This window comes from Gymnogyps californianus, chromosome 5 (genome assembly GCF_018139145.2).
Source record: "Gymnogyps californianus isolate 813 chromosome 5, ASM1813914v2, whole genome shotgun sequence".
In the NCBI taxonomy this organism is placed as follows: domain Eukaryota; kingdom Metazoa; phylum Chordata; class Aves; order Accipitriformes; family Cathartidae; genus Gymnogyps; species Gymnogyps californianus.
In genome coordinates, this window is record NC_059475.1 from 59,026,645 (window position 1) to 59,042,806 (window position 16,162).

At 36.9% G+C, this 16,162-nt stretch overlaps 1 protein-coding gene across 2 annotated transcripts in view; it reads left to right on the top strand.

Annotated features, from left to right (window-relative positions):
• PPP2R5C (protein phosphatase 2 regulatory subunit B'gamma) overlaps positions 1–16,162 on the top strand; it is an 84,966-nt gene that overhangs the window by 7,987 nt on the left and 60,817 nt on the right. For both annotated transcript variants that reach the window (XM_050897743.1, XM_050897746.1), the window contains exon 3: positions 8,682–8,847. In XM_050897743.1, the coding sequence (XP_050753700.1) occupies positions 8,682–8,847 (166 nt within the window). The remainder of the gene's footprint in view (positions 1–8,681; positions 8,848–16,162) is intronic.

A 16,162-nucleotide genomic window follows, 5' to 3' on the forward strand; every position in this document is an offset into this window, starting at 1 on the left:
TAGAGAGATTTTTTAAATGGGTTGATGTAACCATTGAAAAATACTTAAGTGTAGCAAGTGAATACACCTTTAGTAGTAAATGAGGTGCTATTTGCTGACTAGAAAGATGCGCTATGTGTTACTCTTAAAGCAGCTATGCATTTTTTTGTTTGTTTTTAACTTCTGTAATTTCCTATTTCCAATTTTTATTGACATCTTGCCTTTTTGTTTTTGGGAATTGGGATTTCCTTCTGCATCCAGAGCAAATATACTTTAATACTGAATAGTGAAAGAGATTACCTTAACAGTGCTTGTTATGCAACTTATAATATTATGCTTTTAAAACTAATGGAATTAATTAAAGTGTACCAAACACTGCTGTATTCAAGTATTTTGTTACCTAAAAGGAGATACTTCTGAAAACAGGATCCTATGCCCTTCTAGTTCTTACACAAGGCTGACAACTACTTGTGTAACATATGATGTATGAGGTCTTTGGTTTGTAGTTTGTTTCAGTACTTGCTATCCTCTACTTCCTAATCATGCTTTTAAACTCTGAATCCTTCCTGAATGGAAACACAGCAATGAAGGCAAAGGCTGCTCTAATCAAAAGGAGCAAAGTGGCCTTCAAAAATGGATATCAGCAGTTTGTAAACTGAAAACATCCTTTTCATCCTTTGTTTCAAATTGTTTCTCTTAAGCTTTTTCATAAGAGTTAAGGCCTGCCACTCCTTAAACTTTGAGAGGACTCAGGTGTTCATTAATGCATGTGTGTAATACAGAATTATTAATATAGTTATCCCATAGAGAATACAAATAGTAAGAAAAACCAGGTAGTTGTTGAATCCACCCATATCTTCACAGACTTTACAAACATTAAATCTGGGTTGGTTTTTTTCCCCTCAATTTCATTTGAAGCCAGAATAAATTTGTAATTCTACAAGTGGGATGGTAGGCTTTGGTTTTGTTTGTGTATTCCCCCCCAACAGGCTTTGGGGGCCAATTTAAAAAAAAAAAAAAAAATTCTAGGGAAAAAATCCTGCCCCATTCCTGAATATACTTCTTAAAAGATGAATGCAAAATATTATCATTCGCTACACCTTTACAGTGACTATAATTTAATACACTTCCTCATCACTGCTTAGTTTAGCAGTCTGAAGTACTGAAAAGTAAACTTTTCTAGTGCCTTGTAAAATAAAAGCATGATGAGAGCCAAAGATGAAATGATTTGGTGTAACAGTTCTTTAGAAGTGGTCAGGGCTGTTATTATACTACTAAAATGTACAGGAACCTTGTCATGGACTATAACTCTCTTATATGGCATCTAATACACATACCAAATTGGTGGGCAGGGGGCGAAGCAAAAAAGATTTCAATATGACTATGTGAAGCGAGAAGCTATTGTGAATGGATCAGGGAGCACAAGAATACAGATATCATTGGTAAAGCCACATATACAGTAGCCATAGCTCATCAGTAGCTTTATATAATTAAAACGTACGGTAGAGTATAAGAGTTGGGGCTTAAAGCAAATGAAGTGAGTTTGTGTGTGTTTTCCTTTAAATGTGGGAACCTTACATATATATGTGTGCATATATGTATGTGTGTATATATACATATATATAAAGAGGCACAAAGGTAATTTTTGTTGGGTTTTTGTGAGAGTAAAAGGGTGGTTTAGGCTCATCAGAGAGAAATTACAAGTAAAAATCAAGAACTAAAGTAATTTAAGCCAGGCCATCATTTATTCAGATTCTTCATCTCTGTATTTATATAATGTTTTGAAACAATACTTAGGACATTATCTGGTTTTAATCATATTTAATTAGCTAACTGATGGTTGGAGGTAACAAATTTTACTTTTCTGGGGGGCATTTGTTTCTTTGAAGTTTCATTATAGAAGATGCATTAAGAAACAAATGTTGCTTTGCTGCCTATGTTTGTGAAGTACCAGGTGCTCACTCATGGTGGTGTTTCAGCAAATGCAAACAGCATGAATCCGCTTATAGTCTGAGCCTGGGCACCCTGTCATCTTTGCCAATAGTCTACAACCTCAGGCTGCAGATCTGATCTCTGACTGAAAGGAGTCAAATGTCAGTTTGTTCCTGGAGTAAACGAGTTAAAACAAAATTAAGTTTACAAGGAGCACATGGAAACCAAGCCTTATGCTACTGATGTTTAACTATGAATGTAAAATTACAGTGCAAGAATGTCAAGGATGCAGTACACTGAGCTGAGACATCTTTGACAATTGTCAGGATTGGTTTGATGTGTTGCAAGTCAAGTGTGTTGCACAAAGCTGTGATGATACATTTCTTTAGAAGATAAAATTTGAGCCCTGTGTGTAAGCAGCTAACAGGAAATACAAGCAATGCTTTGTGTCGTGAAAAATAAACGCCAGCAAGAAGGGCGGAAGAGCTTCAGCAAGTTGTAGATCAGTCTTCTAAAATGGTCTGTGACTGTAAAACTTGCCGTGGCCACCCCTCCACAGTGAAGAGGGCCAGATGACCTTCACTGCTCATAGGGAACTTCCCAGTCACTGATGCAATTCAACAAACTCCATGTTGTCTCTGACAAAACACTAATGGAACTCCATAGTTAGACATCAAGAATAGCCAGCAGTAGCATTGCTATATGTAAATGCAAATCACAGTTGCTAAACAAGTACTACAATGTAAATCAGTGAGTGCTGATTACAGTGTCCTAAAATATATAAACTTTGTCATCACCACCCTGTTGAAAAGTTAATCTTTTTGTTTATCATTATAATAACATGGATCCTCAAAGCTTTAGCATGCAGCTCTTGCTATCTTACCAACTAAAAACATGTAAGTTACACTGGATAGTCCAGTGGTAGTCTCAGCATATCTCAACTGCTGAGACAGTCTTTAATCATAATAAACATACTTGCTAGAAAGGCAGCTGCAAAGATCATTCTAGCAGGCCAATCTAGGTATCATTCTGGCAAATGATTTTGTTGAGGAGTAACAATAGAAATGTAAATTGTGGTCTGTGTGAAACCAGCCAAAGCCTTCAGCACCATAAGCTGCGTCTCCAGAGGTTCCTCCATAAGTTGTCTGTCCAAACAGTCTTGTGGCAGTGAAATTAGTGAACAATAATGGCATAGTAGCAAGAATCTTCAACAAAGTGAGAACCTCGGAACCATTTGCCATCCAGAATGGTACCCAGCAAGCGTGTTGTTTCCCTGCTGTTTTCAACTGGCTTGTTTATGGATCAATGCCCCTTTTTATGTGTCTAGATTATTAAGAATCCATATCAAGCTTTGTGTAGTTTGCACTGAGTCTATGTAGATTGAGAATACTGATGTTATAAGATCGTAGCTAGTTCTTCCATAACAAACTCCTTACCAGTGATTGGGGGCTACTGGCATGAACTTGAATTACTGCAGGCTGTCTGGATAGCTATGTCAGGCCATATCTTTAATACCATAATAACAAGAGTTTATTCTGATGTTGTCCTGTTGGAAGGCATGTTGAACTAGTGGTGTTTTCAATGCTGTGTTGTTATCAGCTGACAAATATTGCTCTCCTGGTAGCGTGTTGTCTTGAACAACTAGCCTTGGTCCCAACTGCTAATCTAACACTACCATCCCACCTCCTGCAGGTATGCTGTGAATATATTTACCAGGTTGATGGCTACTGGGCCATATGCCAGATATGATCTGTCCCTGTTCCCACCCCCAAAACAGTAGATGAAGATCTGCAAAGGAGGGAGCTCTGCGGCAGAGTTCAAGATTCCTGGAGTGTTCAGAAATTTTCACGCTACTTTGAAGTTACTGCAGAGGGGGAAAAAATGGCATGGAAGGCTCTTAACTGCTCTCCACCCATTTTGACTGTTTGATCTTTGATTTCAGTTCTCATCTCAAGAGATTAAGTTCAACTTCTCAACCTAATTACATTGATTATGTATTGGGCCTCAACCTCTTAGCCAAATTATTTTGATTACATACTGGGCCCTCATACCGTTTTGAAAATGAAGTTGTAAATGTCCCTTTCATGTTTTCTTATGTTCTTTGTTTAGTTTCAGTAAACTTTATTTCAGTTTCATTGTAAGTATATTTTAGATATAATCCAGAATGCTTTCATAGCTCCTTGTGAGGCTGCCTTGGCAAGAAATGAGCTCTTCTGGGTGCTACAGATCAGACCTCTGTTTATCTTAATGAAAAATAAGTCCATGGGGGCTACTTACCATACCGAAAGGAAAAGAAGGAAGAGATTAATTCTGCATTAATATAAGCATTCTCCTTTTGTTCTCAGATTCAGACTAATGATTCTCATAAAAAGTGTTCTGTGCTTTTCACTCTGTGTACCTGCATTTCACAGGGAGTCTTAATCATATGTTAGTTGGTACAAGGTTCACCTATCCAGGTTTTGTAGTCCAGAGTTTTTTATCAAGGTTCTTGCTGGTATGTGGCTTGCTGCTGCCATCCTGGGGTGGTGTACACACTGATACAAACTTGAATTCAGTGGTGATACCCACTAGAGGGAACAAATTTGCGGATTAGTGTTAGACTGATCTGTGTCAAGAAACACCATATAGGGTGCTGCCTAGCACCATGTTTTCTTCAGGCAGAGAGAGAGAGAATCTCTCTTGCCTTGTTCTTAGGAGGTGATCTGATTTTTGTTACTAGTAAGCCATCCAGTTTTTTTTAATCTTGAATGGCAGATATATCCAGGTGATTTTATTGTCGTCCTCAAATCCTCACCCTGCTCTAACCAGAAGCAGTATGAAAGCTTGCTGCATCGTTACAGAGTTGACCCCACTCTAGGCTTGGCTAGGCTCTTGATTTTGTGGAGCAGGCGGCTTTGTGTGCTTTGGTCTAATTCAGTTATTGGTGAGTGTGCTTCGAAAGGTAAGGTCAGACAGAGTTCTGGTTGCCCGTGTTTGGTCAAGGTAGCTTGAATACCAGTTTTTTGGGGGACTGTCAGAAAGGGAAGAATAGGATCTTCTGAAAGACTTGTTGACACACATGGGATGCAGGGTAGACCCTCCTTCCAAATCCCAGTATTCTCTCTCTTATGTCTTAGATGGCTGGCCAAAAGTAAAAGTTGCCATGTGTGCCAGGGCTGTTTGATGATCAGCTTAGTTTAAAAAGAAAAATTGACTGTAACTGTAGATGTGCTTGATCTACTCATATCTTTCTTCCCTGGTCACAAACTTAGTGTTGTGCTCTGATCTATAGTTGCCTGTGTACAAGTCAGGGGGATGAAGGATCCACCTTTGCTCAAAACACTGATGTTAAGACAAGGAATGTACCACATCCTGCTTGATGCGGAAGGACTTAAGGGAAGAAGGGATGCAAGGGCTGTCTATCTTGAACTCTCGTGACTGGCAAGAAACCTCCTCTCCTCCCTGCCTTTCACTCTCTTGAATTCATTTTAAGCTTATTCAAGGGCACTGAGGAACATAAACTCTATTTTTTCAATTGTTAAAAGCAGAAGTTGGAAGTCAGAATCACACTGTTCCTGATTGTCTTAACGTTCATAAAAGTATGTAAAGCTCTAGCTTTTAAAAACTGAATGGATCAGAAAATCTGAGGGTTGTGTTTTAGTTGTGATCTGAAGAAACACATTCTCAATCTGACATTTTTCCCAGAGTAATTTGTACACATTTTTAGGGGTTTATCAGCACTTCTGGAATTGAATGTGTCTGTGAGTATATAAACATTTGGGTAGGAGGGAGCTGTTTGCCAGAACAAGGGGAAGAATAGGTATTTCCCGTTCCAGTCACAGGAAGAGAATTGATAAAAATATATCTGTAGTTTGACTGTTGTGGTGTCACATAAGTTGAATTGTTCACTGATGTAGGTGAATGTCCATCAGTTATTCTCAGGAGTTGTGGTTTCTGAAGTAGTTTCATTTGTTACTGGGAGGAAGAAGCTGAGCTTGGCTCTTCGATCTGAACTAATGAGCGCTGTACCTTCATAAAAAGTTAAGTATGTTACCTTGAAATCTTCAGCAAATGAATACACAGAATTGTTAGTCTGAATTTGTTTTCTTTAGAGGGGTGGTTAAAATTGCTGAGCTGTGTGGCTTAAGTTGACTTAACTCACTTTCTCCAGGTGCCCTTCTGTCCAAGGGCTGGTTGTCTGCAAGCTCTGGAGGCCAGTTCTCTTGTGGTAGCACCATAGTGCCACTTGCAGAGGTCATTGGGTACAGCTGTGTAGTGTAGTATTCAAATAATAATGAACTGGAAACTGTTTTGGCAGCTTTCTGGTATGTGCTGGCTGAATGACTGGAGCATGGCTGAAAAGCAGGGATGATCATGGTTGGTGGTAGACAGGAGAAGGAAATCTGTTGGATAAATTGGCTGGCGATTCAGGGCTAGAATTACGCTGGAGTCATCGCTGCTAGGTGGGAAGTTGCCATAGCAACAAAAAATGCTTTCTTTCAACATTTCTAATTAGAAATGTTACCCATCCTCTTAAATAACCACTTTTGGCTAATTTTAGAGTTTATCTGCAATTTAGAACACTTGGTTCCCTGAGGTGTGTGTTACCTTAGAATACCATAGTGTGCGCATGTGTACAGGCACATGTGAGCACTTGTTAATTCAAGTTTGGGAATAGAGGAAACGGGAAAGCAGCTTTTCCTGTTCCAAGTAATTAACAAAAAACAGGTGGCAGTGGAAGATAGCCAGTTCAGAAAAACACCATTGGGCTCAAGTACAATATTGAAAGTACGGAATCCTGTACAGTAATAGTGTTTATCATGCATCTTAATTAGCTTTTATTGTTTAATACATGGTAAGTCATTGCTTCCTAATTTTCAGTGCTGTTTTTCTTTCTGCTTAGTCTATTCATATTTTTATTTGGAATGCCTTTTTTTAACTCTAATTAATAAATAGAATTTACCTTGTAGATCACTTGTATTTCAGCAAAAAGATTTTAAGCATTTAGTGTTTGGGATTAAAAAGTTAAGTAGCCTGAAAAATGCGATGTAACAGGTGTTACTTATACATGAATGCTTTTAACTTGCCGATGTATGCCATTTTTACTGAAACAAGTTCTAGAGTATTTTTGGTAACTTAAGACTTCTAGTGTTCAGTATATTGTCTCCCTTATTTGTTCTATAAGGCTGTAAGGAGTTTTGCTATTATATTAAATTCACAAAATGGTAATCTTAAATGTGTTTAATGAAAACTAAATGTTGCTTTCAGTGATATCTTCAATATATTAAGTCCTGTGTGTATAATAGAACACAATTGTTAATCTATTCTTGAAGCATATACATTTCTATCCCAGTTATGCTACTAGAACAAAATTTGAATAAAATTACTGTCTTAAATTTATCTACCTTTAGAGTCTGTATGTATGGTAACATTTCCATGTGCACTGAATGTGTACACTCCCAGACCATGTGGAAATCATTGATGAATAAGCTATTCTGGAAATCCTTTTTAGAACATGAGGAAAAGTGGTTTCTGTTTTAGCCATATCCCTATGAAAATGCCATTGATGTTTTTTCGTGCAGGAATGAAACACTGCTTCCATATCTACTATACTTAACAAAACTCTAATTAAATCCATTCAGACTGTCAAAGTAGCAGCATTACAACTTGATTTCCATCCTGAATCCATTCCCATCTGATTTTTTTTCCTATTTCTTATCACGTGGGCACTTTCTGAAAAGGAGAATATGGTCTTTCCTGTAAGGGAAAAGTGCCAAGGTGTTTTTTCAGATGTGTGCTTCAGTGTAAAATAGTTTGCAAATTTGAAAGGCTTCTATAGCAAATTAAGGTCCTGTAAAATGAATTACAATACTTACAGTAAGATGTCCCGCTCAGCTGTTTCTATATTTTTAGTGTGGGTCACTCCTAGATGTTTTATCGTTCTTGTAAAGAACGTCATGAAATTATTCATATTTAAAAAGTTAACTATTGCCTACTTTAAACCTGCTTTTCCTACTTCAAAAAAGGAATGAGAAAGGCAGCATCACAAGTTCTGACAGGCTTTTGTTAATGATGCATTTTATTCAGCTTGAGAGAGAGCGCTGTCAAGTATAGTCTGGGAAATAACAGCAAACTGAAAACCTATAGGTGGGAACCATTTTTCTGGTTTTATGTTATAAACTTTATACAGAGGTACAGTGACAATCTGATAAGAATTATTACAGTAAAAGCAGCTTGCTCTGAGTAGGCAGTAAACTGCTATAAATCTTCATGTATGTTTTAGAAGCTGCTGAAGCTACTAGAATAATAAGACTTGCTCCTTTAAGTTTATATCAAAGCCCGAATGCCCTAGCCAAGCTTAGGACACTAGCAGCAAGGCACAGTACAAATAGGCACTGAAAGGTTCACCTGCTGTAAATAGACAAGGTCCTGTGATCCCTTTGAAGCTGAAGTTAGACAGCCAGATACCTTGGAGACCTGGACTTCTCAGGGAAAAGGTGAGAGTAGCTGAGGAACTACATTATTTGAAAATTTCTTTTCAGTTGGCTGGTAACTTCAAATAAATGGGCTAGTGCATGTAACAAGGTGATCTATTCCCATCTATTTGAGGGCTATAGTACAGAAATGAACACTGAAAAGATGGAACAGAAGAATAGCTAGCTATACATTCAGAGGATGATGAATAGCTTAAAAGCTTATTTCGCTTCATTTATTTTTGTAACAAAAATCATTTTTTAGAAGATTTTCTAAGTTCAGCTGCAATTAACTGCTTTCATTTCTTTTTTAAACAGGTGCAGGTGTCAAACAAAAAATCAAACAGCACTCCTCCCCCAGCACAACTGTCTAAAATCAAAGTACCAGCACCACAGACAGTACTGAAGAAGGAAAAGCGGCAGAGTTCTTCAAGGTTTAATGTTAGCAATAACAGGGAGCTTCAAAAACTGCCAGCTTTAAAAGGTATGTCTTTCTAAATTAGAATGACTCTTGTGGGGGATCTTGGGCATGAGACAGAGAAGCATCTCAACTATCATACTACTTATATTTGGAGAGCATACATTATATATCAAGTATACACATGTGCAAACTTGCACATGCTTGCACGCTCAAACACACTTTTTTTTCTTTTCAATCCTTACATAAGGACTTCCAGCATGTTGCCTTCTTGGCAATCAGTATAGGAAATATCTAAGTTTCTTCAACCCAGAAATGTCTATGTGAAAGTATATGCACTCATCTCACATAAAAGCAGAGTATTTGGGGGCTCTGTGCAAAATATTAGTCATCTGTCCTCAGTGCAGCATGCTCAAACACTACTTTGTGCTAAAATATCTCTTGGCATTGTGAGAAGACCTGGTCTATCGCTATTTATTGGTCTGGTTTTCCTGAGCATGGGTCAAGCGGAGTGGTGTCTTTTTAGTGAATATGAATTTTTCCTTTGTCAATTTTAACACTTTGTGATCTTTTACAATTATATTTACTGCCATCTGTGATGAAAAGATGATGATAGTTGATGTGTCTTCTCTTACTTACACAGCTTTTATCACCTTTATTTTAGCTACTGTCTGTTGTGTAGATACATGTTTGCATAGTGTGCTTATGGTAGCTTGTAGTGTTAGGGTAGAATTTTCCAGATGTGGTCAGATGTATTGATCTATTGCTTATGAGCAATAATTTGATCTGAAGGCTTATTTAAAAAAAAAAAAAAAAGCTGTTCTCAAGTGCGATGCATACTGCTTTCCAGTGTTCAAAGTTGGCAGTGAAAGCGTAATAGATTGCTGAAATGTTGAGTAGTACTGGTGTAGGCAATGTGAAAATGTCAAGGGATAAGACTTTTTTCCTCCAGTCATTGTTTTCTTGATATAATGCATTAGTGTTTCTTGAAAATAAGAAACTCAGCTTTTCAGCCCATCTGAATTATACTGCTTTTCATACAGCTCAAATTAGACTGCAACATTCTTCTCTTCACACAGATACTGTTTTTACAAAAAGAATATGAAATACTGTCCATCATGTTAGTATAGCAGTCTGTATACAAGCTGCTGCTTAAAATTTTTCAAGACTTAACTGCTGTTTATTTAATTAGTGAATTTCAATCTATTTTATTAAATTTGTAAATAAGAATATTTAGCACCACAGATTAGGAATAATATGTCCTATCTTTTAAACTGACATAATAGGTTCATGCACAAGCTGTCACATCCAGGGTGTGACATAAGCAAATGACACTGAATTAAAGTAGTGATTTTTATGAAAAGTTACGCATACAGTCTTATTGACTAGCATAACCTTTTGTTCAAAGACTCAGCCACAAAGAAAAACATTTGTTACTTGGTCTAGAACCTCCATTTTGTCCTATCTTAAATAGTATGTTTCTGGTAGTGCCTGGGACTGTCAGCTCAGGGAGACTAAAACTGAGCATGCAATTAGAAGCAGAGTCGACAGTGAGCTGGAAATTAGAAAAATGAGTGCAAATGGGAGAGGGGGAAAGTAATCCATCTTACAGTGGGTGAGGTGAAGTTTTAGATCTGTTTCCACCTTGGCTCTGTTGCAGTTTAAACTAGTAGGCCAATTAAGGGCAGAAGAATGCCTGCTTGGACTTGGGGGGGTCAGGGGAGGGTAAAAAAAAAAAAGTCTTAAAAACTGTGTAAGGTGTGTTCTGAGAGTGTTCTGGTGTTTTTGACACAACGTACCTAGATGTGAAGAAATGGTAGAAGTATTGTTGTCCATATGCATTATATTTGCCTTTCAGTCTCCAATCACTCCCCCCACTCTCAAGTGAAACAAAAGAAAAGATCTTGAGCTTACCTCTGGTGGATGTCTGCTGTATGTGTGTCCCCAAGCTGTCGAGGGTCAAACTTTGTTATGAAACACTGGTGCAATTGCTGGTCTAATGATGGGTAGTAATTACTACCTTTATTAATAAAGCTGTGTCCAGTCTCATGGATCATAGCAGGTGTCTGTATAATTTCTGTCCTCACTGCACGTGCTCACTTGTGACTTAATTCCCACCTATTAGGGTTGCTGAGAATGCTGTTGGCCAGTCACCCTGTTCTCCTAATGTGTACATAGATACGTGACTTGGTGTGTGTTCAGTGGGTCAAGTGAAGCTGGGAAACTTTCTTTTTGGACAGCTTTAAGTGTGTTGTTTAATGTCTGTGTCTGGACAGGAGTTAAAGTGGACTGGCAGACTGTAATTTAAAGGACTGAGATGATTAAGGCGGGTTTGGCTTTTACGAAGCGCTGGGAAGAACGTAGCGTCCTTCAGGTTAGCTGTGTTTAACCAGCTTTCAAACTCCAGTTACTTGTAATGGGTGGCTGTATTTCTATGGCTACAGTACCTGGGAAACCTTTCTTCTATCTGTAGTAGACCAAGAGATGTATATTTTCTTCATAAATTTTGGGTTGACTACTGTGTGGTGGGATGTACTTTACATGACCATATAGAATGGGGTTGTCTTTGCATACTTTAAGGTCTGTATTAGATCTGTGAAAACTTGTAACTGGTGAGCTCTAAATGGCCTGCGGTATTGCTGAGATAACCACCTTGCTTCTGTGCCATAGGGCTGGAGTTGAGGTCGGCGGATCACTTGAAACAGTGGGAAGGGAAAGGAGGAGCTGCCAAAGTGGGTTTTCATCAAGGTTTCTTATTTAGGAAATACTTTTTGGTCTTCAGGCATGCTGCGAACTTTCTCTTGGGCGTTGCACAAAAGTGCTGATGATAGGCTTCTGGAAATACCAGCCTATTTGCCCTGGTGACTGGTATTAGTGTGGTATGATTTATATTCATTGGAGCAGCTTATGATTAACATTGTACACCCTCAGTTTATTCAGGAAATGGAGGAGCAGGATAGCTCAGATAATGCAAAAAGAAAAGGAAACAAATTATGAGTTATGAGGCTCTAAGAATAGAGATGAACATAGAAAAGAGAAGTCTCTGATGCAATGGGTTTGTGGAGCATTGAGATCCATATATTAGCAAAGCTGCAAGCCGACGAAGCTCCCCGCAGCACAGTGCAATGCAACCTGATTTAATTTGGGAAGAACAGGTAGCTTGTCTGCCCACAGATAACCCAGAAGTATCTCTGGAGAAGTGCCATCAGAACTGTGTCAAACGTCTTGAAAAGAGCTTACCTATTTTCACCAAAAAAGAAAAATTCTATGCCAACAAACTTGTGTTCATTTCTGCTTATCCAGTTCTCCTTGTTAGCTAACATTTGTAGTACAAGTACCTCAGTTACAGGAAGTTGACTCTTGTTTTCAGTTGTTTATTGGGAAAAAATTACTTATGGGCCTTAAAGGTGTGTTTTGTTTTATTATGACTTGAAAACTTGCAGATTAATGCTTTGGTTATATCAAATATAAATGGCAAAGGGTGTTCCAGCCTTCAGAAACTTACCAGTTTCTTCATTTTTGCTTTCTTAAGAAAACAGTTTGTAACTTAGGATATATTAGGATATATTGAAATTGTTTACAAATTTAAGAATGTGTTCTGTATGAGATAAACAGCATGTATTCAATATGAATATTTAATAAATATGTTAAAAAGTACCATATCCAAGCTTGTATGTAGCTGACCACTGACACACTGAAGTAGCTTGTGTTCTTTGCAGCTACCCACTTCAGCTTTATGCAAGCAGCTTGAATTCATTGTCATATAATGGATAATTTTTTCATGGTTAATTAGCAAATAATTCCACAGTGTCTGTGATTTAGTTTGTTGTGTGCTGGCATTTATTTCTGGTGATGTTGATGGGTCATCTTCACTTTAGTTCTTGATTCTAGGTTACCTCTATGAACTTCTGACACCCAAATACATTATATACTGGAAAAAAGCTCTAGAGCTTGAATATGTGATGTATATGTGCTACTCATCTAGCTGTGTTTGTTCAGTTTTGAGAGGAAACTTTTGAGAGTGTTATGTTATGAATTGCATGCTTGTTGCTTGTGCGCTTGATGGCTGCAATAATACATTTTCACTTCAGCTCTCATGGAGTTAGTATCCAAAGACCGTCATACAGATGAAGTCTAAAATTGTAAACAAAGAAAAGATCTGGGTTTAATGCTGAGGGAAAAGGATATTTTTTTTTCTTTTTTTAATGAGGTAATTGCATTTACTTCCAGCTCTAGCTGCCCTTTTTTTTTTTTTTTTTTTTTTCATTCTCTTACATGTATATTAAGAAAACTTTACCACACAAACATTTGTAAATTCTGTAAGCTTAGTTTGCTGTCTAAACCATTAGGAGATCAGACTTCACGTTTTCTGAATTTTCCCTGGAATGTTTTTTGTAACTTCTTTTTTTTTTTTTAATTAAAAAATAAAATTCTATTTTTCCTCTCCAATTTTACTGAGAATATAGTTGTCCCTTACCATGTGAGAGTAGTGGGCGAGTGTCGGCATCTGCAGGACTGAGGTTGGTGCTGTGATGGACTCACTGAGTAATTGACCAAGATCAAAAAGGAACAAAAAAATGGAACAGCCAGCAGTGTGGCATTTCATAACTGGTTAACTAGCAACCTAAATGTTAATGTGTTTCACTTCTATTCAAGACTATTAATACAGAAAAGTAAAATTTAAGTTTAATGATTCAAAAATGTACATTTTATTAAAAATGACAATTTATATTCATAAGAATTTATAATTTTAGTAATACTTCCATTACAGGTTGACAAGGTTTTTTTCCCCATGGTACAGTCTTGCTAATTATGTATTTCTAAGATGCTCCCTTGCCCATTATATACATTTAGTTTATATCCTACTAGAGATTTTTAACAGTACAAACAGGTGAGCGTACTTGTATTTGTACATGTTATTTTGCAAGGATGTGTTGATTTTAGTAAAATGTGTAAATGTGCAGCGTTTGGAGATAACTGTTGTACAAAGTGGTGAGATTTTTAAGGATGTGGTCTGAATCCCTACAATACGTAAGAGAATGTTGCAATGAGAATTCTTAATGCCCTGACTGGGATAAAAGGTTTCATACACTGTCAAATATGATTGTGTCACAAATCTAACTTTAACCTGCAAGTAATATTCATTAAAAGATAATGTTCTCTGTCAGTCCTAGAATAACAAATTTGAAAAAAATAAAAAAAAAGTCAGTGCTTGTTAATAGTCTGAAGTGTTGCAAAATTTTCCAATGAACATGTGTTAGTCATGCATATGTAAATTTGGGCGTGATTCAAAAATATGCTTTTTTGTAGCATTTCTGTATATGTTTTTTAAAGCTGGATAGAATCCTTTTATAGCCTTATAGAGGACTCCTGTGATGCCAGCGTCATGGTTTTATTTGTGGGTTTGGGGTTGGGTTTTTTGTTTTCTTTTTTAGATAAAAGTGAACATTGTTTTATGTAATCTTAAAGATGGTGATTGCAATTCACCTTTATTTTCAAATACAGTTCCTAGTATTTACAGAATTACTGTTTACCTCTTGGAATTGGATTTTTGATCTCAAAAATGTGGATACAATATTCTTATGAAGGTATATATCAAGGTAGGAAGAAATGAGCTACGTTGACAGATGTGGACTTACATACTAATTTTTAGTGCTGAGAAGTCTAGAATATGGAATATTGTGCTGTTTTCTTAATGTAGAATAACTGCGTATGATATGATTAAACAGATTCTGGTATTTCGTTGTTGAAGATCTTGCTGTGCATGTTGATCAGCCCTGGTTTTGACCTTCTGGTAGAGATGTCTGTTTCTGACTTTTAATTTCAACATTAAAAGTACTATCAGTCATAGCTATCTAAAAAAAAGAGGTAAAAAAAAAAAGAAATAACATGACAGGTCATAAGGGTGCCATTTTTCTGAGCACATTTCATGCAGAGTGCATGGTTTCTTTTTTTTTTTTTTCAAGCGGAGACTTTAGAGCTATGCCAAATTCTGAGTCTGTTCTGTGCAAGAGGAGAATGTCAGGGTGGTGTCTCAACTTGTCTGCCTGTGATACAGGACCTTGATAGGGAGGCAAGTGTTATTAAAGCTTTCCTAATGTTTTTAAGTCATAAATGGCTGTCTAGGAGATAGCTCTGTTTTCATTGTCTGTACAATATTAAAGTCTAATGAATCAAGATTGCAGAAGAGGTGATTCCAGTTTAAGATTCTGATACTTAAAAAAACAATTGGACCAAATTTTCATCTATAAAACTGTTGTAACCATGAGGAAGGAGGAAAAAGCAAGAATTTCTCAAGAGGTCAGAAATATAAGGTGGTTGTGTGTTTCTGTCAACTGTAAAGTACAGATAAGTAAGCAAAACTGATACCAAGGTAAATTAAAAAGCAAATCAAGTATTGTTCTCTGTGCTGCAGAGAAATTCAACCATATATGTTGGTAATTTCCACAAACTCATATCAGGGTAAGTTCAAACTCAAGCAGAGTGTGTTACCTGTTTATTTAAAACTAGTATCTATTTTCGTGATACAAAAGAGACTGAATATATGCAATATAATTGAATTTATGGGAATCATAGCGGTAATGGACTACTTTGGGGTTTTGAGGAGCACTTTTCTTACAAGCTGTTGAGACTGGAGATCTCAATGTTTAATGTCACTTTCATCGCAGAAACCTACTCCTGCCAGTTGTAAATTAGGTAGAGAACAAAGGTGCAGTACTTCGGCCTTTCCAGTTTAATCACACTTCTTTGTGTGCATGCATGGCAATTAAGGAATTTTGTCTGGCTGCAAGGTGGTAGCATCACTGTTTAGCTAAAAGTATTTTATGCAAAGTAAGATGGTAGATTAAACAAGATAATGCTACTATAAAAGGTAATTTGCCCTAATACGTAATGCATTTAAAAGGCAAAACACTGAGGCAAAACAAATTAATTCTCATGCAAAAATCGATGAATACAGTTTTGTGAAACAGATGATGCTCTTCTCCCTTGTACGCGAACTACATCGAACTAACTCAGTATGCTAAGTGCTATCCTTCTGGTCCTAGCTGCGTTCATGCTTTTATAGCATTTTTGGTAGCCCAATATTGTATTGAATTTATTGAAACAAGAAGTCCATAATGGAAAATACTGCAGAAGCTCGCTCTTTCCTGCATCAGTATGGTTAGGTGTCAGTGAGCGTATGTATTGTATCATGAAGTGTGGAGACTTTCTTTGCCATGTTAATTTAGTAACTTTGTCTTTGAACTTTGATCTTAAAAACATTATCATAGTGTTGCATAAACAGACTTTCCTGTATTTATTTTTCTTTTAAATGTTTAGAAGAATTATTAAAATATGTGTGTGGTAAGTGTATACATTTCTTAAAGCAAAAACTGGCAAC